Raw genomic sequence first — 22,882 nt, forward strand, 5'->3', positions numbered from 1 at the left:
GAAAAAATTCTCTAAGAGAAAGGAGCAAAAGAAGAACTCCTAAACCCCAACAAGCTTTTAAGGTAGCTTTTCAAGCACTTGTGATACCAGCACTTGTGCAACTGAATGTGGACACGCAGGCTTCTGAAACTTCAATGAAGATCACTAAAGGTATTTATACTGTCAAGAGAAGAAAACAAAAGAAGTTACAAGTGTAATTAAAACCACCCTGTGGTTTTGCTGAGCTTGAACACCCACAGGAGCTCTTCCTCCTCCTCACACGCAGCCTACACTTTGCACTGTGAACAGAGGGCAATCTTCCCATAGGAAATCACTCCTGAGTTGCTTCAAACAGCTGCTGCTGTGTTTTTAAGAGATGGCCTGTACAACACAATAAATATCCTTTCACTCTTCTCAAACTAAACTTCACCCAGTGTTCCTGCAACTGCTTGCAGCCTCCTGGGGTCTGACTCCATGGCTGCAGAAATCAATGGCACTCTTGGGTTTGGGGCCAGAGCTGTTTGCAGTGACACTGGCCCTAGGTGATCCAGAGCTGAATAGTGGCATTGGAGGAATACAATTAGCAGAACCAGATTCCTACATGTGCCTTGTACTCCTGTGTGTCCCATGGCAAGTCTTTCAGACTGAAATGTCAAATATGAATGCTTAATTTAGGCAATTAGTCATCCTTGGTTCAGCACCTAGACAAATATCCAATCTTCAGGCAGGCACGCTTTTGCTTTGGAGCACTTTCCCTAACAAAGATGGAATAAAATCCCATCCATTCGGACTTAGGAAAGTGAGGGAAATCATTAATATCCACCATTGACTAGACACAGTGCGAGCATAGTGCTGCTTGCCACCATCACCTTCCTTTTGACCTGTGCTCCCTGGCTGCTCTTTCTGTGATAAGTCTTGTCATTATCAGCACGCAGCTTCTGTGCCAAATTCACACAGCAGCGTTTTGACAAATGAGCATCCTGTGGAATCTCATAGGGAAGCGCTGGAAGAATCTCATTGTTACCCATAAACGGTTCTGCTCAGGAGATCAAGGGCTGCCTCTTCCACCCCCTTGCTGCGCTCGGCCCCTCTTTGTCATGTGAAATGAAATATCTAAGAATTAGTTTCCTTTTGCACAGAGTCCCCGGCATTGTCCCTAGCACTGTCCCCAGCAACCTCAGCAGCTGCACAGGCCCTGTACAGAACCGAGCTGCTCCCACGGCTGCAAGCATTCAGAGGCACCCAACTGTGGTGGGCTCTGAGGCATTTGAGTGCACTTCTACGAGTTGGCATAGTTTGGTTGATGCTGCTTGTACACCGCATCTTCAGGTTTGGCCCAGACTGGGATACCTTTCCGGGGAGATTTAGGAAGTTAGAACCTCCAAAGCAAAACCAGAGGAGCAGCCAGTATGGCCATGTCCCAGCTTTGCAAGGCAAAGTCAGCTGCCTGACTCACACTGTCCTGTAGACCGTGTCACCAAGCAGCTGGGATTTGCTCCCATCACCCATCCCACAGCTCATGGGCACATGGCGAGGGCAGGCCCAGTGTGGACGTGTGCCCATTGTCTCCTCTGTGTGGTTTTGTCTGACTGCGAACGGACCCAGGGAGCTGGCCACAGCCTTAGACCTGTGCCGTGTCTGTATTCACAGTGAGGCCTCGAGGACTCTCCCATCTCTGGAGTCCATCCAGAAGGTGTTTGAGCAGCAGCTGCACCCCAGTACCCACCAGCGCTCCCAGGTAAGGGAGGTGGGAAGAGCAGGACAGGTATGTGGGTGGCTGTCAGCGGGGACAGGGGTGGCTCTGGTGCGCAGCAATGGCCAGTGGGGTGCAGGTGGGCACACGCCACTTCTGTTCTCTTTAGCCTCTTTCTGCACAGTGCAGAGGGCACAAAGTGAGTTCTATCCCGCAGTTTCTCTTATCTCATAGCCCACTCCACCTGCTCCCCCTTCCTGTCCTAGAGGAAAGTGCCACCAACTGCTTGAGGACTCCCACCTCCCCATCCTCCCTCAGAATGTGGGCTGGCATTGCACACTTCTTTTTGCATAAACCTCATTCTAGGATGTTTCACTGCCAAATCCTTCCTTATCCCAAACCCACTTAAGTCCACATGACTTTCCTCTCCCTGCCAGAAAACCAAAAGTCCAGGATTTCTGTATGTTGAGCCCCAGGCCTGGTCATGCAAACTTGCTCCCAGAAGCAAGCTGACTCCTTTGCATTGCCAGCTGCCTCGACCCTATGGAACAGGTTTGTAGATTTGTCCTTCCACCCTCCCACACTTCTGCATGTTCTGTGCTCTTGTGCTGCCCATTACAGATCAGAGTGCTGCTCCTTGCTCTGTGTGAGGTGTTCCTGGGACTGCACTCCAGGCCGTGCTCTGTTGGCTTGGTAATCACCCATCTCCCTCTCTCTTTTTGTTCCTGTGCTGTGGTTTCAGATGCTTGGTGAAGCAAGTCCAGTCAATATTGTATTGAAACTCAACCAGCTGATTTCTTTGCTGTCTTCTATTGAAGAAAAGGTAGTGTTTCCAAGCTATTTTATATCATCTTCTTACCATCTTTTGCCTCAAGTTATATTCCTTGTTCATCATCAGTGCAGTGCTCTGCCACAGTAAGATTGCTTTGTTCTGATTTCATTACTCTCAATGTAGTGCAGAATCACCAAAGGCAATCAATTACACATAATTCTTTTACAGGTGAAAACACTGTTGATTGAAGGTCCTGATTCAACACACCGGCGCTCCCTTATCCCCCCTGTCACTTTTGAGGTAAATTTACTCCTTTAATGATGCTGATCATAATGTGGAAGGACAGTAACACAGATTTATGTCAGCATCTCAGCTCCTGGGAAGTTTGCTGTGCTGACACAGAGATAACAGCTATTCCTGGATGCTGTTTGGCACCATGAAAATGTCTAAGAGATGTCTAGTGAGACTGGCATAATGACATGTGTCCAGGAATTGAGGGAAGTGCTGCGTCTGTAATACATGTGACTGAAGTGTAGAAGGTCCCTCATGGAAAACCTCTCTGTATTCCACTAGGTCAAAACTGACTCCCTAGGAATTTTCTCAAAAATACAACTCAAAGTGGATGTGGAAATGGGAAAACTGATTATCAAGAGATCTAAGGATGGTCCAGAAGACAAGTTCTATACCCACAAGAAAAGTAAGATGTCAGCTTAATGTCACAAACACTGGACTAGGCTCTGGGCCCCTGGATGATGGGGAGAGGTTCCCTTCAGCCCCAGTTGGGGCAAGGTTTGGCCCAGAGGGCAGGAGATTCTGCTAGGTCCTGGGTGCAAGACACATATATCTCAGTACTGGGATAACCAGCTTTCACAGATTGTTTTAGACCTGGCCTCAGTACTGGAATCAGTACTGCAAGGGAGCAGGTTTTGGTAGAAGATTCCCCATAGAGTTGGTTGCAATAGAACCATTTTTTTCTGAAAAGCAATGTCACTTGAAAAAAACCCCCAACATTCTGCAGGAACATGCTGACTTCTGTGATGATTTTTGATGGTGAAAATCCAGACACTCAGTTTCAATAACATTTTTCAGTCAATTTCCCTTGATTTTTTCTATGTAGGTTGGTATCTCTCATCATGAGCAATGCCAGTTTGGTCTGTGATTGCCTGATTCAAACAACTTCCCTTTTTTTCTGTTGTCTTTCTGAACAGGCAGCTCACTGAAGTTGACACAAAGAGATTTATCAGAGAGTAGATGATGCCCTTGGGCTCTCTCCTGCTAGAAAATCAACCTGTTGCTGGCAGTAACTGAAAAGATAAGCCTTCATGCTTGGCTTTCTCCACCTGGTGTTCATAATAATTAGCTGCTATTTTAGATGGCAGGAATCACCTTTAGCACCAAATGAGGTCTTACATCCTCTTTCACAGATGGGAAAGGAACACATGTAGGCTGGCTCAGGATACAGGGGGATTGCCTGCACAAAGTCAAGGCTTCGCTTCACACTCCAAGGCTTGGGATGGAAAAGAGCTCCAAGCAGAAGCATTTTGGGGGTCCTCTTCACTTGGAGTCCAAATCTGTTCCTATTTGGAACAGGATTAAGCAACATTAAAATGCAGGTCTGCAGGACCAACTGCACAGACAGAAAAGACACCACATAAATCCCAAGCCTTTGAGCAGGATTCTGTTCTTTTTGGTGGGACCCTTATTTCAGTGACCGTAGCTCGTGACACCCAGCCTCTGTTCAGTCTTGCAGCTCATCAAGTCCCAGAAGCTTCCAAATAAGCTGGTGATTGTTCTGGAAACAGAAAAAGAAAAAACACAGCGGAAGGAATATGTTTTTTCCGATTCCAAGGTACATACATGGTGTTTCCTTCCTGCCAGCCTGGAGCAGGTACCCAGGTGGGAGTGGAACATGGGGCATTCCTTGGCAGAAAGAGGAACTGTTGAAGGACAGTAGTTGGTTTTGTAAAAACTAAATTTCTCCTTTGTTCTGGAAACATCCAGAAAATGAGCAAGTGCACTCTGTGAAGGGAGATACTGGACACCTAGGTGCTGTCACTGAAAGAGGACAGACCAAACAGTGAGGAGAGGCAAGGAGTTGAGATCGCCGCTGTGAAAAGGTTCATATAGGCAAAGAGGGAAGAAAAGACTTTCTTCTGACCAGCTCAGCATTTGTTAATGCACAAGCTAAATGCCTAAAAACACACCACAGGAAAGGCAGCCTCTGGGAAGGTTTCAGGATAGTGCAGAGCTAATCTGCCCTTCAAGTGTGCTGGGAATTTCCTGGTTCAGCCAGTTTTTTCAACAGGTCATGTTGGAGGAGTTAAGTATCTCATTAATTTTCTCTGCTCCTCCCTGTCTAGAAGAGAGAAGGGTTCTGCCAGCTTCTGCAGCAGATGAAGAATAAACACTCAGAGCAACCAGAGCCTGATATGATCACCATCTTCATTGGCACCTGGAATATGGGTATGGGCTCCCTTCTGCCATGGGCACTCCTTCAGACACTGTCAAAAGGTGTGCTCAGCTGGCACGATGAGCTCCAGACTCTGTGTTCTATGGCAGGTCTGTACACCAGGGCTGTCATCCCCCTGGGACAGGGGAAGAGCTGATATTGAGAATTATTCTTGCATGTGGTTTGATACTTCTCATGGTTCCACTCAAAGGACCATGAAGTTGTCCCTGTTGGGTACTGAAAGATTGCTCCACTGACAGGGAATTGTGGCTGGCACAAAGCTGGTGCAGCAGTGCACATCATCCTCCACCTTGCAGAAAGGACAGGAGCAATTCCACAAACTGCATGTCAGCTGCTCTGATTTGACTAGGGACAGTTCATGTCCAGCCTGGGGAGACAGTGTGGTACTTAGAGAAGGGGACAGGGTGTAGTTGAGGACAGTGGAATTTAGGTTATTTTTCTCCCTTTTGGGAGAGAAGCCTGGTTCAGCTGCTCTGAGCTGAGCTGTCTATGCTTGGCCATCCTTAAGGAATAAGGTGAAGGCAGTGGCAGGCCAGGAGGAGTACAGCTCCCTGCCTTTACCCCTGGCTAGCCTTGGCCTTGGAAAGCTGATGAACAAGAGGAAGGTGGTCAAAGCAGAGTCACTCTTTTCTCAGTGTCTTGGTTTGAAAGACAGGTGTCTGCTAAGGAAGGCAGAAGCCTCCCTTGGAATGGCAGATGCAACCCCCCTTCCCTCCAAGTTAGTATAAATTTGAAATCAAGGGGCTTTTAGGCAAAGATGTGGGAAATAGGAATAACAGTTCTTTACTATTATATATCTATATGTGTATAAGCAGTCAAACAAACAGCAATAACTATGGCAGTGACAGCAAACAATCACAAACCCAGTCCCAGCCCTCTCGGCTGTCAGGCCCTTTCCCCTCGGGTGCAGTTCCGCTCGCAGCCGGCAGGGGCGCTGGCGGCTCCCGGTGAGCAGGGCAGGTGCGATGGTTCCCCCGCGGCTGCAGGGGGCGCTCCGGAGCGAGCTCGGGGAGCACGCGGCACCGGTGCCCCGGGATCCCGGGGAGGGATGGAACAAAGGCTTCAACAAACCCCTGGGCAGCCGATCCCGGTGTCCGGCTGGACCCTCGGGAACAGCAGGCTGGAACAGCAGGGACGAGCACAAATCCCGGGAGGACAGACGAGATGTATCCAAGCGGGGAACCCCCTGGAGGTCTGGGCAGGTAGGGCGAGCACGGCTACAGCGTAGCGAAGGCTCGAAGCAATGGCGGGGCAGGGTGGCCACAGCCCGGCTCCAAGCGGGGGCAGGGAAGGCGGCTTTGGGATCCCGGGGCTTCTCCAGCAGAAGGAAAAGAGGCCGAAGAAAGCAGCTTCCCTCTCTGTCTGAATGCCGAGAACAACTGCCCCCACACACTCAGGCGAAAACAAAAGAGTAGCCAGATGCGCCCCACTCTGTAGCCAGCTCTTTTGTTTTTCTTAAGTACCCAGCCATTTGCTCCCCTGGCAACATGTATGGCAAAATTCCTTTAACAGAAGAAAAAACCATGAGAGCTCCTAAAACCCCAACACTCAGTGACTCAGGTGGGGGTAACATCACTGTCAGAATAGTGTGCCCTGGCTGATACAAAAGTGATACGAGATGTGAAGCCCATCATTTCTGTCCCCATCTGTTGTCTTCATCCTGGTTTTGACAGGACATGCTCTGATTTCCTTTTGTGTTCGATGTGTTAATAAAAGGTGCAGCCCCACCCCCAAAGAAGATCACCTCCTGGTTTCTCTCCAAGGGTCAGGGGAAGACCCGTGATGATACTGCTGACTACATCCCTCATGACATCTATGTGATTGGCACCCAGGAGGATCCCCAGGGGGAAAAGGAATGGCTGGAGACCCTAAGGCAATCTCTGCAGGAAATCACCAGTATCAGCTTCAAAGTGGTGAGGGGTTATTCCCGCTATTGCACAGAACTCAGGATGAGGGTGTACATGTTGTACAAATAAAAGAGATGGGAATAAGTGGGATTTTGCCTCCACCTTCTCCCTTTCCCTCCCTTTATTGTCATTGCATTTCGGTGAGGGAAAGTGAACTGAATGTGTCTGGTGGGCTCCATAAGATGGTTCCTGGAGCTGACTAGATGGACCTGTTGCTATGGACAGTGACCCCCCCACTGCCAAAGCAGGAACCCTGCCAGCCTAGGAGCAAGGGGAGATGTTGAGCACTCAAGTCAAGTGCTGGTGTTATTTTGACTTTCAGAAAGGAGGAGACTGTTAAACTTCCTGAGCCAGTTGTAGCCTACATCTCGCCCTAGGCTACTGCACTTTCAAAGTAGGATGTAACAGTACACAGGCAGAGTCATAAGAGAAACTGAACCTTATTAAGACCAGCTTTGGACATTCCTGGGTTTCAGTGATGTCAAGAAACAAATCTAAGCATATCTGGAAATATGGACTTCTCCTGAAAACAGGACTTCTAACTCTCATGATGATTGGGAAACTATTTTGTGCAAGCAAGATAATCCAAAGGTTAACTAGAAAAAAGGACTAGCAAATAATGAGGTCCTTCCACCCAGCATTGATTAAAACAACTGAAAACATATCCTGAGCACAGGAAGAAAATTCCTGTAGAAGTGCTATCAAAGGAGTCAGGAAGGCTGCAGCCACAGTGCAGCTTGGCAGGTATTTGCAGAAATATAACTTCTGCTCTTCCTATCCTTGCAGATAGCCATCCATACCCTCTGGAACATCAGGATTGTTGTCCTGGCCAAGCCAGAACATGAGAACCGCATCAGCCACATCTGCACAGCCAACGTGAAGACAGGCATTGCAAACACGCTGGGTGAGGCACGGGCAGGTCCTGCCCAGACAGCTGTGATCTGCTCAGCTCACATGGAACAGCTCTTCTTCCACAACACTCCTCGGGCAACGTTTCTGTGACACTACTAAAGTTATATCCCACTAGCACTGGTTGTATCTTACCCTGTAAGAGAGGAAATCTACCTGTGTGTATACTTAACACACACATATGTATACATATATATTTTTATATTCCCAGCAAACACTTGACCGGCTATTGGATTGCTCGTTCTTGGGTTTCACAAGGAAGTTGCACTTCTCTCCCTTCAACTAATTTTTTTAGCACCCTTAAAAATTTGTTCCCACAATCTGTGCTGAATGCACTAATTTTTTCTGTGCCAATTAAGTCAATTTCTCTTCTCCATCCTCCACTTCACATGTGCTAGGTGCTTTATTACCTTTGCTAGGCTCAGCCTGGAGGTGGATTGATTTTTTGTAATTTTTGGCTTCCCTTTTGCCAGGTAATAAAGGAGCAGTGGGAGTATCATTCATGTTTAATGGAACATCCTTTGGGTTTGTTAACAGCCATTTGACTTCAGGAAGTGAAAAGAAACACAGGTAAGATACATCCTCCCCTCTCAAAAATGGCTGTTGAGCCAGGGTGAAATTCTCTGGGTCATGTTTGGAAGGAGGGCCCACCAGACAGGCACAAGCATGTTTTCATGACCATAAAAAAATTGTCTCCTGGGAGGGCATTTAAACAAGGGGCTTATACTATGTGGCCATACCACAGGGGTGCAGGGGAAATGGACAGCAAAATTATTTCAGAGCCAAGTGTAAAAGTCTCTCACAACACTTGCATGACCTGTCGTGAAAACTTCGCTGCATGAGGAAAACAGTTCCATGATTTACAGTGTTTTGGAGAAATGTGGGAAGGCTTTTCCCATCTCAAAATAACATGCTGAAGGGGACTGTCTTCCTCCTCACTGAGGGCAGTGCTGCGAGCCCTAGGACACAGCTGAGAAATATCCCTCAGGAATACCAGGAGGGAAGCGTAGCACGGGAATATCCCCACGGTGACTAGCTCTCTATATCCAGCTGTGAAATGAGTGTTCATGGATTAGGCAGGTTCTGGTCAGCACAGGACTGGAAGGCAAAGATCCTGACACCAGTGGGAGATCTGCGCCCACACTGGGAGGAGCTGGAGCAGTTGGAAGGAGTGGTTTTGAAAGTGAAGAGGACTTGAAATGAAGATTTTGGCCTTGTCATCTTTCCCAGTCCAGGAAACAGATGGTGTGGGATTTCCGCACAGGGTCTTTGCTACTGATGGAGTTAACTTTTATGGAAGGTTTCCCCAGGGCCTGGAAGAGCTGCCAAGATCTAGTTAAGTGTTTGCTGCTGAAATCTGAAGGCAACAATCTAATGCTGGGTTTCTAGGACATGTAGCTCAGAAAAGCACAGCCCCAGAAGGCAGCAGAATTGGCTTCAGGAGCACATTCCCTGGGCCTGTCTGCTGGGGTGGCAAGTTCTCAGTTTCTGATCTGCTCCTATGTAGCTGCTGAGCCGGAGCAGTTCCTGCCTGGTAAAGCTGCAGCCTCTGCCATCCCAGGCATTTGGAAATTACATGGCAATTTAGGATGTCAGGCAGATGTTTCTTGTCTTGACAGACGCAACCAGAACTACACGAACATCCTGCGCTTCCTGACACTGGGAGATAAGAAACTGAGTCCATTTAACATCACTCATCGCTTTACTCATCTTTTCTGGCTGGGAGACTTGAACTACCGTGTGGAACAGCCCCCGACGGTGCGGGACACTGCGGGAAGCCCTGCAGGGACAGCACACTCTGTTGCTATAGGAGTGCTCTCTTCTTCCAATCTAGGGCAACATGGCAAAAAGAGGGGAGACAGAAGGGATCTCCAGGGCGTGAGTGTGGCCCCAGTTGAGGGAGAGTAAGGAAATCCCCTTTGCCCTCTCCAAAGATTAATGGACCCAGGAATGGCATCTGGCACACTTTGCTGCTTCAAGCAGCCTTGGTTCCCCAAACCTCCCAACTCTCCTTCCCACTGTGAACAAGCATCTGTCCCTGAATGGCTCAGTCTAGAGATTGCCTTTCTGCTCTGGTTGGTGAGCTTGGAATGGCTCAAACAGGCCTTCAGGAACAGGCGAGCCATCATAAATACTGGATAGGTTTCAGTATGCGGGAGAAAACACCAAACTTGGTGTTGATGTGCACGTGGTTGTGAGTGTGTGTGTTCTTGTGTAGGGGATGTGTGGGCATTTTGATACCTGTTTTGACAGACAAATGTTCAGCCACACAGCAAAGGCTGGGGCTTTTCAGTGAAGGGAAGGGTGGGGAAGTGGCAGGGGGTACCGCTCTGTCAAACAGTTCAGGAGCACTTGCCAGTTTACCAGTGAAGGGAGTATTTTTAAGGAGGTTTTGCATCATCTGCACCTCTGCTGTTTCCCTGTTGGCAGGAAGCAGAGAATATTATCCAGAAGATCAGGCAGCAGCAGTATCCAGAGCTGCTGGCTTTCGACCAGCTTCTCCTCGAGAGAAGAGACCAAAAGGTGTTCCTGCAGTTCGGTGAGATCCTGCACTGGCTGGCAGGTTCCTCTGCTGTGACCACCAGCTTTCCCTGCCAGCCCCAGCACGGGGAAGGGTGTACGGGGCACCTCACAACCCAGGTGAGGGTTCCCAATGGCCAAGCTGTAACAGAGCTCTTTCCCTGTTTTAGAGGAAGAAGAGATTACTTTTGCTCCAACCTACCGCTTTGAGAGAGGCACCCGGGAGAAGTACGCTTACACCAAGCAAAAAGCTACAGGGGTAGGTGAAAACTGATTTCCCTTCAGAGGTATATGGCATAAGCTGTGACAGCAACTCCTACAGGAGAATGTGACCTAAACCAATCTCAGTGTTTTCTGCCCTTGTAGTGTTTTGGAAGGAGTCAACACAATGAAAAGACTTGATACAAATATATGGTGCTTGGGTGAATGAATTTCCTGTTCTTTTGTGAACTAGTCCTTTCCATTCTTCTTGACATTACTTCTCTTTTGGTTTGCAGATGAAGTACAATTTGCCATCCTGGTGTGATCGAGTGCTCTGGAAATCCTACCCCATGGTGCACGTTGTGTGTCAGTCCTATGGTGGGTAGAGAACAGATTGTCGATAGCAAGGCAACCAGTCTGAAACGGAAATTATTCAGAACACAGTCTGTAGGATCTCCCTGCACTGCCAGGCACTCAGCATAAAGGGACCTGATGTTAAACCAGGCAGAGAGGAGCCAAAATATCTCTGCCTGTAACCTTACAGTGTTGGGAATTCGTTCTGTTTTTCTTTTATATGCAGAACACCACCTGGACAGTTGCAGCTGTCCAACTTTAGGCCATACTGTAGGATCACTTTACACCAGTTATTTCTTGGCAGCAACCACCATTTTTCCTGTGCAGTCACTACCAGGAACTCCTGACAGTGAGTGCCAGCAGGACAGACCCTGTGTGCACAGTCCGGTCTGCAGAGACTGGAGCTGCAAACACATCTCTTGTATCCAATCATATTTCAGAAGAGCCTGTTCCCTTTCCTCTGAGAAGCATCACAAAAGTGCAGTGCAGGGAAGAGAAAAAGCCCACAAAACCTATTTAAAAAAAGACTCAAATACCAGTTCCTGAAATGTCATTGACTATACGTAGGACTGAGCATCTGAGTATTCTGTTCATGGTTTCCTATGCATGCATTGGGAGCAGGGCTGTGAAAGTCTCTCAGGGATGAGGCAGGCTGATCTGATCACAGAGCCCATGATGCTGAGGTGTGGGGTTGGACAGGCTCCTCTGGAATGACTGGGTTTGCTGGAACTCAGTGTGTGCTTAGGTCCAATCAGGCCTTTTTCATTGGGCCAGGAGTTGCTTTGTAGCACTGAAGTAGCACCAGTGTATTCTTGTGTGATTTCCTGCCATACTAGAGCTTTAATTAGCTGTGCATACTGCAGAGGTAACCTGTAAGGGCTTTTTGTACTGGAGGAATCTAACACTGACAGTCATCTGCAAAACAATACAGTAAAATTATGTCCCTTAACCAAATCTTTCTTTATTCTGACAAAAGAGATACATTCCTGTGTACTGACATGAGTTTATGTAGAGAAACACTTTTGACTAGAGACAGTTACCAGAGAGACTGTTATGTTTTCTGGAAAATTACTGAATAATATTTCTGTGGCAGTGATCTCCTCGGAGCAGGGCAGTAACCATCCTCCCTTTCTCACTGGCAGGCTGCACCACTGACATCACAACAAGTGACCACAGTCCTGTGTTTGCCACCTTTGAAGTGGGAGTCACCTCACAGTTCGTTTCCAAGAATGGTTAGTCAGGTTGGGTGCATGTGTGCCATCTTCACCTTGGATACAAAATGCAGTGCTTTGTATATGCTGAGAGAAATTCTGATTCTTTAAGAGTCCACTCAAAAATGCCCTCTCTTTATCTCCTGCTGAAAGTGCCATTATTTTCCCTTCCTCTTTCCTAGACTCCAAATACACAGATTCCCAAGGGGAGATAGAGTTCCTGCACTGCTACGCTACTCTGAAGACCAAGTCCCAGACCAAGTTCTACATTGAGTTTCACTCTAGCTGCTTAGAAAGTATGGGTTTGCCCATCTTTATTGTTTCTGTCAAAGTTTTCTGCATGTTTGGATTAGTTCCCCTTCTTCTTGCTTTGATCTAAGAAAATAGCTGTGTGGATCATTTGTTCCAATCCAAAAAAGGGATGTCCTAAAGTTCTGCTGTAGTTTACAAGTCATTCTATACTGTCAGCAATACAATCCAAACCCCACAGGCAAGGTAGCTGTAATCCATGCTTAGACATGTAGCTTTCCAACATTTTTTCCACCTTGTTTGTCAATCTGATAATTTCTTTCTTGATGGCAAACACATATTATTCTTTCTTATCACACAGAAAATGCCTACATAGCAAAGACATGATTGATTAAATTTCTTATTGTGCCTGCTACAAATGATCAGGTGATTTCAAAAGAAAGCATCTGCATTATGCTAACAAAAATAATTTTAAATAATTGAATTAACCTGGTTTAACAAAGAGTAAGTCAGAGGATCAGCTAAAAGGGAAATGAATGCTAGTGATGTGATTTTGTAAGTGGGACTGTGCACCCCGCAGCGCTGTCGGTTTCACTGCCTGTCCCCATGCTGTGGGGCTGAGTCTCAGCTGTTTATGTAACACAAGCCTACGTGCCCTTGGCTGTGGGTTTTTTAAAGCAATTTCCCATCACAGGACTGCTCCTGTAAGTGGGACAGCAAGCCTTTGGTGGATGCTTCATCACATTATCGCATGTCAGAGCGCTGTGTCAAAGACAGTTCCATAAAAGATTATTTTTTGGCTGTATCAAAATTTGCATAAATTTCTATGGAAACAGTGTATTACGAATCTTAAATTAGAATTTCAAAAGTGTGCTATCTTGAGTGGCGTAGGAAGAGCTGTCATGTTCTTATCCTCCGGTCCATGTATGCACTGAGCTCCTCAGTGCCAAGTTTAACTGTAAAATAAAACCATTTAACAATGCTCCAGCAAAATCACTTGCAAATTTACTGTGTAAACATTCACCCAAAGCTCAGACTTTAAGCTTCTTAATACTTTTAAAATTTGCGTCCAAGTAGGAAAAGAATTGTAGGCTTTTTGGAGACATAGTGAAGAGGACTTGTAGCCCAGTTCTTGCTGTCTCTCTCCCGGTAAACTCCTTTCTTGTCCCTTTGCAGGCTTTGTAAAGAGCCAGGAAGGAGAAAATGAGGATGGAAATGAAGGGGAGCTTGTGGTAAAGTTCGTCGAGGCACTTCCAAAGGTAAACTGGGACTATACCTCCATATTCGTATGGAAGAGAAGCTTCCACTTTCATCCCATAAGCAACGTTAGATCTTTTACTTACATAAATACTATTTTCAGGAACATTGTTGTGGTCTTGTTTACACTCAAAGGGACTGTAAGAATGCAGGATGGGCTTAGGCTAAACAGAGTATGTTGTAAGCAGGAAAGGACTTTCATGCCAGTGTACTTACATCTCTCTCAAGAATTTTGCTGGCGTGATTATGCCATTCAGGACCATGACTTTTTTTCTCACCTTTTTAGTGAACATAATGCTGGTTTAAGCGGGCCCTGGTTTTTTTGGGGGTTTTTTTTTGTGGTTTTTTTGGTTTTTTTTGGTGTTTTTTTTTTTTTTTTCTGGTTTTAAATGGAAAATAAAACATCTTAAAGAGTAACTCTGCCCTGGAGTTTCTTTGCCTGGTCAGACAAAACTTTCTTTTCGTGTATTTTAGAAAAGCTGATTAAGTATTTTTTATCTGTGTTAAAAAGAACATCAGTGGCCAGAAGTAGTGTTCTGTGTGTCAGTGTCAGACTCAAGTCCTGTCCTTGAGATCAGAGCTGTTCTTCATTTCTTGGCATGGTGGGAGCTGGAAGAACTACAAGAGCTCCTGGATTTGGAGCAAATGTGCATGTCAATACCCTTCTAAATAGCCCAGAAGTGCTGACTTTGGAAAGAGTGCCTTACACTGAGAGACTGGGGAAAGGCTCTACAGTAAGTGATTGCAACAACAGCAGATAGATTTTTGGGAACAGATTATAATCAGAGTCCAGATGCCTTCCTCCTCAGGCAATTTTCAGTCCTGGACTACAGGAGAAAATTGCAGCTCACCCTGTGAGTGTCAGATTTGCAGCATTCCATCTCCTGTGCTGGGACTCAAAGCATGCAGCCTTTCACCACAGATAACCAGACATTATCAGAGGCTGATCCTGGAGGTGACATGATACTCCCATGGGTTTATCCAGCAGAGATTTCCTCATTTGGGACTGAGTTCCAGGGAGAAGTGTGCTCCTGTCAACCATATATTGTATTGACCCACCTTAACTTGTCTTTGCAGCTGACTCCAATTATTTCAGACCCAGAATACCTACTGGATCAGCATATCCTGATCAGCATTAAGTCATCAGACAGTGATGAATCTTATGGTAAGTGCTTAGCTCTAAAGTTCTGGATGAGTCAAAATCCACTTAGGTTCTCCAAACCACTGAAAGAGTGGGAGAGAACAGAAGTAACTCCTATAGACTGAACAGCTATGATTTAGAACTCAACATACACAGAAATACACTGTGGGCAATATTTTGTAAAGTAATTATGATTAGAGGAATATGAACTCAAAGCAACAACCTGTGTGAGCTTTACCAGCTCTGAAAGAGCAGTGGCTTAAAGAGAAAGTCCTTTACAGGAACTAAATCAGGAGTTAGCATGTGTAAATGTGCTTATTCAGAACATACAAATCCTGTTGCACTTGCACTTACTTGAGGCATTTCTTCTGGCTACAGAAAAGTATTTGGCTATGCTGGTGGATCCTAGATTCTCACCAGCCAGAGACTGCAGTCCTTGTCCACAGAAGGCTCTTTCCCTAAATCCCATTAAAAGCAATAGCAGCCATAGGCTCATGTTTTCCTTACCAGGAGTGGAAGCTCAGAATCCTGAAGTCACCCACAGGTATCGTCAATGCCCAAATCTTTCACACATACGTGAAGTGAAATAAATGCCCCTAATTTCTCCGGAGATACTAAACTCCTTACCGTGATCCAAAGCAGATTCTCTCCAGTAATCACAGACCTGTCAGTGCAGTGGTAGTAGATGACACAAAATATTTCAGTGCTTAGTTTCTCAGTCCCAGCCTCATTGTCTTCCTGTTATCTTTTAGGGGAAGGCTGCATTGCCTTGCGAATAGAAGCAACAGAATCCTTAGCTCCTATCCATACTGTGCTCACACACCATGGAGAGAAAACGGGTGTCTTCCAAGGTGAAATCAAGTTACAAACATCACAAGGAAAACAGAGAGAGAAACTGTATGGTAAGGAATGTCATCATCTCTGCAATGCTCATGCTAGAGAATACTCACCTCAAAAGAGTTCTGGTAGCTGTCAAGGAATTGAAAATTACTTCTGCACTGCCTGTAGTCACAGAGAGGCAAGTGCTTTTGATGCTGAGTGCAAGGAGGTGTGAGTATGGTTAGCTCTCAGGAGCATACCTGTACTCTTTCAGGAAGACAGGACAATTGGATTCCTTGGGGTTTTTCATTATTCAAGTAAATTCAGCAGACTGAGAGAGCCCCCTGTCTGTCACCAGCGCTGGTTTTATTGAATGGGGATACTTCCACTTGTGACATGACACACTCCATGATAAGCTCTCCCTGCTCCAGTCATCCCAGGGAGCAGCTGCAAAGAGGCTCTCAATGAGCAGTTCTGTAGCTGGAAGATCACAAACTTTGCTTTCTTCACCTTGCTATCTGTTGTTCTCATTCAGAGTACAGAAGCAGCCTCATGACATTTACAATTATTCTCGATGGTAAAATGGCTGTATGTGGCTGTTTATATGGGTCATGACCTTTGTATTTCAAGATACACATTTCTTCCTCTGTCAACAAGACATGATGTGTGTAGTGGGCAGTTGAAAACATAACAGCAACAACAGTTTAAAACTGTCCATCACTCTGACGGACAAAGAGAGATGCCTTAATGCACATGGGAACACAGAAAACTTGGGCAGGCAGACTCTGGAGCTGTGTGTGCCCCTTCTTTCCTTCAGATTTTGTCAAGATTGAACGTGATGAAACCACTGGTCAGAAACCAAAGAACATCAGCAATTTAGAGCCTAACAAAGACTGGGATCAGACTAACAGGTAAAGGGCAAGTGGGTAAGTCAGTTCCAGGAAAATGGTTGGCCCCATAAATGCAAAGCAGGGCTTGCTGTGGGAGCAGTGTCAACAGGTGTGCTGAGCACTGGGAAGCTGCTTTGTGGCTCTGTGGTCAGGACTGGTCAATGCTCCTGTGCCCAAAGCTTCAAAAGTTGAGAATGCATTAGCCAGACCGGGTCCCTGCACCCACTTTAAAAAGGCCCTTTCATTTCCAACAGAAAGTCAAAATCTACTCATCTGATGGCCAGAGAGGCAGCAGCCATCGCTCGCCACTGGGGGAGTGCTGTCCCTTCTCCTGACAGCCTGGGAAAGGAGGATATTTTACGGTAACCTTGCCGCCCTACCTCTGACAGCTTGGGGTGGGAAGCTATGCTCAAACTGCCTGGCTTTTCCTTCCCAAGGATGAGTCTGGGTAAAGCTGTCCTTTCACCTGTTTTCACTGGGGCTTTTCCTTGCAGGCAGCTTCTGGCTGGGCCCAGAAACCCACAACAGTCCCTGTATGTGGCTGCAGAAGCTGAGTGCTCTCTGCAGCCTGGAAAGGGAAGCATCTGCCACAGCCACAGGAACTATTTTGGGGGTGAGGGAGGTGGTCTTGACCCACCTGCTTCCTCTCCAGTGACCCAGGGGAGTGAGGCACTAACAGGACTCCCACTTATTCCCTGATTCTGAAGCAATAGTGCCCAAAAAAAAAGCTAAAAAAAAAGTAGACGATATTGAATCTAAGCAGTCAGTGGGAACTAACTCCTTTGTAGCTGGCAGGGAGACAAAAACCCCAAATGTATTTGTGCATGTACCTCCCTAACAATATTTCTTCTCTCGAGCAGCTCCACCCCCACAGACATCAGCAACCCCAACTACCTGGGCATGGCTGCCTTCTCTCAGCAGCCCTCTGCAACCTGCCAGCTTAAGCAGACACCTTCACCAGAGCAGCCACCTTCCCTCTGGAACTATGAGCAGCAGCCCAAAGAGAACACCTCCCTAATGGGGCAGAGTCAGTCATCCTCCACATCACCCTCCTTGTCACCTCTATCTCCGAAACCATCCCTCCAGCCTACAGCAAACAGAACCATTTGTAGTTGGAGTCAAGAGTACCTGTGAGTGTTTGAGTTTTGCACTGGGACTGGACCCCTCTCTCCTGTCATTCTGCACAGTCACTATTTCATTATCTGTTTGGACAGTTCTAGGTGCAGCATATTCTTTACATATTTTATCTCTAGAATTAGAAAGATAAGTGAAGGTCACAAGTGCAGGCATCACATACTCAAAGAAAACCAGCGTAGCAGTTCCTCAGACTTTTGTGAAAGGAAAGCCAAAGATACATGAGTTAAACTTAAAATTAAATAATGGAATCTTAGAATGGTTTGGATTGGAAGGGACCTTAAAGCTCATCTCATTCCACCCTCTATGATGGGCAGGGACACTCTCCACTATCCCAGGTTGCTCCAAGCCCCATCCAGCCTGGCCTTGGACACTTCCAGGGATGGGGCAGCCAGGGCCTCAAGCACCCTTCTTCCTAACAGCTAAGCTAAATCTCTCCTCTTCTATTTTAAAACTGTTTCCCCTTGTCCTGTCACTATCTGCACTCTCCATCCTTTGTGTAAGTCCTCTTTAGGCACTGGAAGGCTGCAGTGAAGACTCCTTGGAGTCTTCTCCAGACTGAACAACCCCAGTTGTCTCAGCCTGATACATGTAGGTTTAATTCTCTACCAAGAGAAGAGAAGTAGAAAATTACAAAGTTGACTGTAATAACAAAGAAGAAAAGGGGGGAGTGTGGCATAGATCCTTCCCCTGGATGGGAAGGAGAGGTCCTTCCTGTGTTATATGTGAAGTACTTTCACTGAATTTCTACTTGCACTGTACAAATGTCCAGCTTGCTGCAGAAGCTAGACTCCATGTGCTGCCTCTATCACAAGCCTTGATGCAGAATTTCCATCTGGCAACTGAAAGTATCCCATCCCTTCCCAGCTTAGTGAGGTGATGAGGCTACTTCACCCCAGTGCACATGTGCAATCTGTGTCCTTGTTGCAGACCTCTTCACAGTCAAGAGACAGTTGCTCTCTGAGCTGGGCTAGAGCTCCCTGGTAAACGGATGTGGCACTCTGGAAGTCAGAACTTGCAGTAGTCAGAGCTGCCAGCACTGCTTGGGCCTGTTCTGTACCTGACAGTGCTCCATCATGGCTCAGCCCTCTGCTCCCGCATGCACAGACTGCCAGAGAAGAGCTTGAGGCAAGGAACACAACTCATTTGAAGACACCCAAAGGACATGTGCCACTGACCTCTATTCCACTCTGCTCAGTGATACTGTGGCTGATTTTTTAAGTACTTTCCAGGTGAAAGCCTGGCCAAATCAGGTCGAGTGACCCAAACCCACAGGACCTGCTGTGTCCCATTGTACAGCTGTGCTGTCGTTTCAGGCTGAGCTGCAGCTCAAAGGGCTCTGCTGGGAATGCACATGGATTCTCTCACCCTACAGCAGTGCTATTACTCTTACACTGTGCATTTGGGTGCATTAAGGAGATTTATCCCTTCCTTAGGAATACCATGCTGCATTGGTAGCAAGAGGAGATTGACCTAGTTGTAAAATGCCACAGTATGATGTGAGCTCTTACGTTAAGCCTCTAGACAACCATTTCCATCCTCTCTGCCAGTTCTGAAGATTCTTATTAATATTCAAATTCAGATTTGTGTGTGTTGCAGAGTCATCAAAGGACCTGGCACAGTTCAGCTCAGTAGTTTATCTGTTTAAAAAGAAGCCAAACATCACTTTGACAGAACTGTAGTCTAGCAGGGAGTTTACACAATGCTATGCATATCTGCTCTCTGCTGTCATGTTACTAATGATTAAACAAAGTAAAAACAATGCACACTTCTGTTCTCTCTCCCAGAGTTTTAATTGTTTTCCTGTTGCCCCTTTAGGCAGTCAGTTTAATTTGCTCACACTCATTTACTATTCGTGTTCTCCCTCAATCAGTCAGTGACTCTCTTGCCTTCCCTCACAAGTCTCCTTTTCACCTTACTTCCATGACTGTAGGCCACCTGACATGGGGAAATCCACGGCAGAGCCTGTGCTGCAGGAGGAGGGGCAGCAAAGGCCAGAGATGTTCGAGAACCCACTGTATGGCTCCATGGGCTCCAAGGGCAAGGTGGCCCCCAAGAAAGAGCAGGAATACCCCAAGGCCTTGCGGAAAGAGCAGCCGCCACTGCCTGAGCAGAGCTATCATCTCACAAAGCCACAGGAGCCCGAGTGCAGCAAGACCTCTGGCAAACAGCCATCGCCACCTTTCCTGGTGCCCACACAGCGATTCCGGTCCTACACCTCCCCCTGCCAAGCAGAAGAAAAGAATACAGGGGAAAAGAGTCAAGGGAAACCAAAGATGACAACACCATTGGAAAACTCAGCACCGCTCAAAAAAATCGTGAAGCCATCGAGGGCTGAAGTCAGCCTGAGCATCCAGGGACAGCAGAACAAGCCGCCCCTTCCCTCCAAGAGCCGGGCGGTGCTGGACATGCAGAACTCCAAAGGCCGGGACTATCGGGACAGTTCAGAGCTGCCGCACTCCGGGAAGCACCGGACGGAGGAGGGCCCGGTCAGCAGGACAACTACACCGGTGTGTTACTCGGGGGAATGAAGTGGGGTGGAAGTTGTCTTGGGCTGTGATGTCACTGTGACTGGAGTAGTACTGACTTAGTCACTAAGTCCTCACTCCATGGTTCCTATCCAAGCTCAGTGCTGTCCCACAAACCTACAGGGCCTGCAGAGCAGGGGGTGCCAGGGAATATCCTAAAGCAGTATTGCTGCAAGGATGGCATGTTGTGAAACTATGGCCTTAGCTTTGCAGGAATTTTTACCTTCTTCTGGACTGTTTAAGCCTGGTGGTCACAAGAGGAATGCAAATAGTCAGTACCTTGCTATGTCTTGTTTTGGGCATACTGTGCTGTTCCTAAGAGTGGCCAATCCTGGCCTGATAGCACAAATCCATAGTATTGAGCAATGGATTTGCTTTGCTGTAAGTAATAAAAAGATGATTAAAAGTAGTTGGTAGTTAGTGGTAAACACTTCTCAACTTAGAACAGTGTGTCTAAAAACATTACTGAACCCTCTACAGAAATAGTCAGGCATATACTTTCCTGGGCTGGTGGGTTTATTTGTTGTGGTTTGGTTTTGTGTTGTTTTTTGGGTTTTTTTCAACAGAACATCATGAGCTATATGAGAAGGAGTAAGGGGGGCCTTAGTAAGTGGGTTTGGGAGAAAAAGCCCACTTGAGCAAGCTGTAGGATTTTTTTTTTCATCTCCATTGAGATGGAAACTCAAAACTTGTAGAATTGACAATATACAAGCTGATGTCTTCTCTTGTCTCTATAGTGAACAAGACACAGCAGCTGGTGGTACCCTAGGAAGAATCCTGATGGGAAGAATGATGGAGACTACTGCTTTGTTCACACTGATGTCCCCTGGTCTGGTTCTAAAAAAGACTGAGGAATTTTATTTTTGAGGGTGCAGCCCTCCCTGTGATTATGAAAATGTTCTAGCTGAGTTTATCCTATTTTGCTCTGACCAAGAGGGGCCAGGACCACAATACCAAATGCAAGTTATTCTTTTGAGTGTCACTTTGGTACGTCCATTAAGAGGCGGGTGGCCAAGTACATGCATTAGTAAATGTTTTGGAAAAGAGGATGGTACGGTACAAGGACTAGGAGATGGAAGGGGTGGATTGAAAGAAGCCCTTTCCTACAAAAGCAAGACTTCTATTTTGTGTTACAGGATTCCTATTAAAGAGTGATAGGTAAAAGAAAGCATCTTAAAAGCGGTACAGCTCCAAAAGCATGTCCTATCCATGCAGCAAGGAGGTCAGGGAGGATGGGGAAAGAGTCTGAATAGCAGATACTGATGCAGGCCACACTTTCAGTGGAGCCAGCCTTGCCTGGAGCTCAGGGCTGCATCCCTGCACCACCCAGGGGACACAGCATATGAGGGCCAGCCCATGGCACTGTGGCTCTTTTTCCTTCGAGCAGGCCCTGCTTTGATACCCCAACAAACAGGGGGAAACACCAGAACCACAGGCAGAAATGGGGGAAGAGGCAGGGCCCATGGCAGCCCAGGACTACAGCTGCCTGAAGGGGCAGACAGCAGCACTGCAGCCTGCCTGGCAGCAAGCACTCTGCTTTGGAGGACACTGGCCAGCTGGTTCTGGAGCATTCTTAATAGATTAATGCTGACCTTACTATACACTTTTGTTCATTGACTGAGAATGAATAATGTTAACACACTTGTCATTTCTGTTATATTCGTGTTAAGTATTAATGCTGTGATTACTATTAGGCTAAGCCTGCTGTGACTTAATCACTGCTATTGTTTCCATGTTGATTACTTAAAAAATAATAAAATCGTCATATTTCTGGTCATTCTTTATCGAAAATTCAGAGCTGCCTGTCACATGATTCAGCTTTAGGTGGGTGTTACACCAGCTTGCTCAGTGACAGTAGTCCCTGCCCAGAGAAAACACCAAAGGCACCAAGGAGGGCAGGGAAGACGACTGAGAGTGAATTTCTCTGTCTGCACAGACCTTTTGTGGACACAGCTGATTTGAAAACTACAGCACCTGTTAGCAGGTACAGTTGCTAATTGTGTGAGTGTAGAAAAGGTACAGTAATTTTAGTGGAGCAGAAGAGGCCAAGCACAGGCTTGTGAGAATGGGTGGAAGAGGACAACCTGTAGGAAGAAACCTTTAAGGAGATGATTTTGTGCCATGCAAGTTGGAGTTTCAAAGCATCATTACTGAAGCACCTGCCTCTCTAACCTACAGATCAGCAAGAGAGACCATGAGCTTACATTCCTCTTGCTTTACTCACCAGAACCCTCTCTGTGTAATCGCCATAGCTCAGTGGCTGTGGTATCTCCCTGGCCCTGGGGAGCATTTCGCTTTTCCAGGTTGCAGAAGAACTTGTGTGGCCACCGAGTAAAACCTCCCTGGAGCAGGTGAGCTTTCTGTCCAATACAGAGAGTTAGATCAGTTCCCAGTAATTCTGGGCTGTGTTCCTATATGTGTGGAGATGGAAATGGGATGAGCTTTCTATAAAAAAAAATTAACTTCTCAACAGTGAGACAAACTCTGATTTTTTGTTTTTATCCCTGACTTCCTAAACTGTAAAAAATAAAGTATATTCCCCAAAGTTTAGAAACAAAAAGCTGGATATAAAACAAATATAGCTTTCTGTGTAAACATTCTCCTAATTGGGAATGCTGCTTAAATACTGCACAGATTTGCAGATGAACAGAGTTTGAGAACACTGGACTTGCTAAGGCAGAAACATCTGTCCAGGTACTTGGTTTGGCCTGTCCTTTAGAAAGGCGTGTCGCTGGGGGAGAAGAGCAGCTCTCTGCCAAGCTTCCAGCAGAAAAAAAAAATACATTCCTATTCCTATGCTAAAAACGGACTGCCTACCCACTTGGGGTTCCAAAGACAGTCTGATGGA

General features: G+C 46.6%; 1 protein-coding gene across 4 annotated transcripts in view; it reads left to right on the forward strand.

Moving 5' to 3' along the window:
* Positions 1 to 21,829, forward strand: part of INPP5D (inositol polyphosphate-5-phosphatase D) — a 62,414-nt gene extending 40,585 nt beyond the window's left edge. For 2 of the 4 annotated variants that reach the window (XM_010390619.4, XM_039557232.1), the window contains 22 exons: positions 1,630 to 1,717; positions 2,415 to 2,495; positions 2,673 to 2,744; positions 3,018 to 3,141; positions 4,187 to 4,293; positions 4,805 to 4,907; positions 6,631 to 6,827; positions 7,608 to 7,725; positions 8,204 to 8,300; positions 9,350 to 9,488; positions 10,161 to 10,269; positions 10,421 to 10,509; positions 10,748 to 10,829; positions 11,948 to 12,037; positions 12,199 to 12,312; positions 13,442 to 13,524; positions 14,600 to 14,687; positions 15,416 to 15,565; positions 16,300 to 16,393; positions 16,627 to 16,734; positions 17,233 to 17,502; positions 19,440 to 20,745. In XM_010390619.4, coding sequence (XP_010388921.3) covers positions 1,630 to 1,717; positions 2,415 to 2,495; positions 2,673 to 2,744; positions 3,018 to 3,141; positions 4,187 to 4,293; positions 4,805 to 4,907; positions 6,631 to 6,827; positions 7,608 to 7,725; positions 8,204 to 8,300; positions 9,350 to 9,488; positions 10,161 to 10,269; positions 10,421 to 10,509; positions 10,748 to 10,829; positions 11,948 to 12,037; positions 12,199 to 12,312; positions 13,442 to 13,524; positions 14,600 to 14,687; positions 15,416 to 15,565; positions 16,300 to 16,393; positions 16,627 to 16,734; positions 17,233 to 17,502; positions 19,440 to 20,037 — 3,001 coding nt within the window. In that variant the 3' untranslated portion in view covers positions 20,038 to 20,745. Of the gene's footprint in view, positions 1 to 1,629; positions 1,718 to 2,414; positions 2,496 to 2,672; positions 2,745 to 3,017; positions 3,142 to 4,186; positions 4,294 to 4,804; positions 4,908 to 6,630; positions 6,828 to 7,607; positions 7,726 to 8,203; positions 8,301 to 9,349; positions 9,489 to 10,160; positions 10,270 to 10,420; positions 10,510 to 10,747; positions 10,830 to 11,947; positions 12,038 to 12,198; positions 12,313 to 13,441; positions 13,525 to 14,599; positions 14,688 to 15,415; positions 15,566 to 16,299; positions 16,394 to 16,626; positions 16,735 to 17,232; positions 17,503 to 19,439; positions 20,746 to 20,771 lie in introns of those variants that run through there. The other 2 variants (XM_039557233.1, XM_010390621.4) reach the window with 2 other exon arrangements.
* Positions 21,830 to 22,882: the final 1,053 nt, after the last annotated feature.

Source organism: Corvus cornix, chromosome 9 (genome assembly GCF_000738735.6).
Source record: "Corvus cornix cornix isolate S_Up_H32 chromosome 9, ASM73873v5, whole genome shotgun sequence".
NCBI lineage: Eukaryota > Metazoa > Chordata > Aves > Passeriformes > Corvidae > Corvus > Corvus cornix.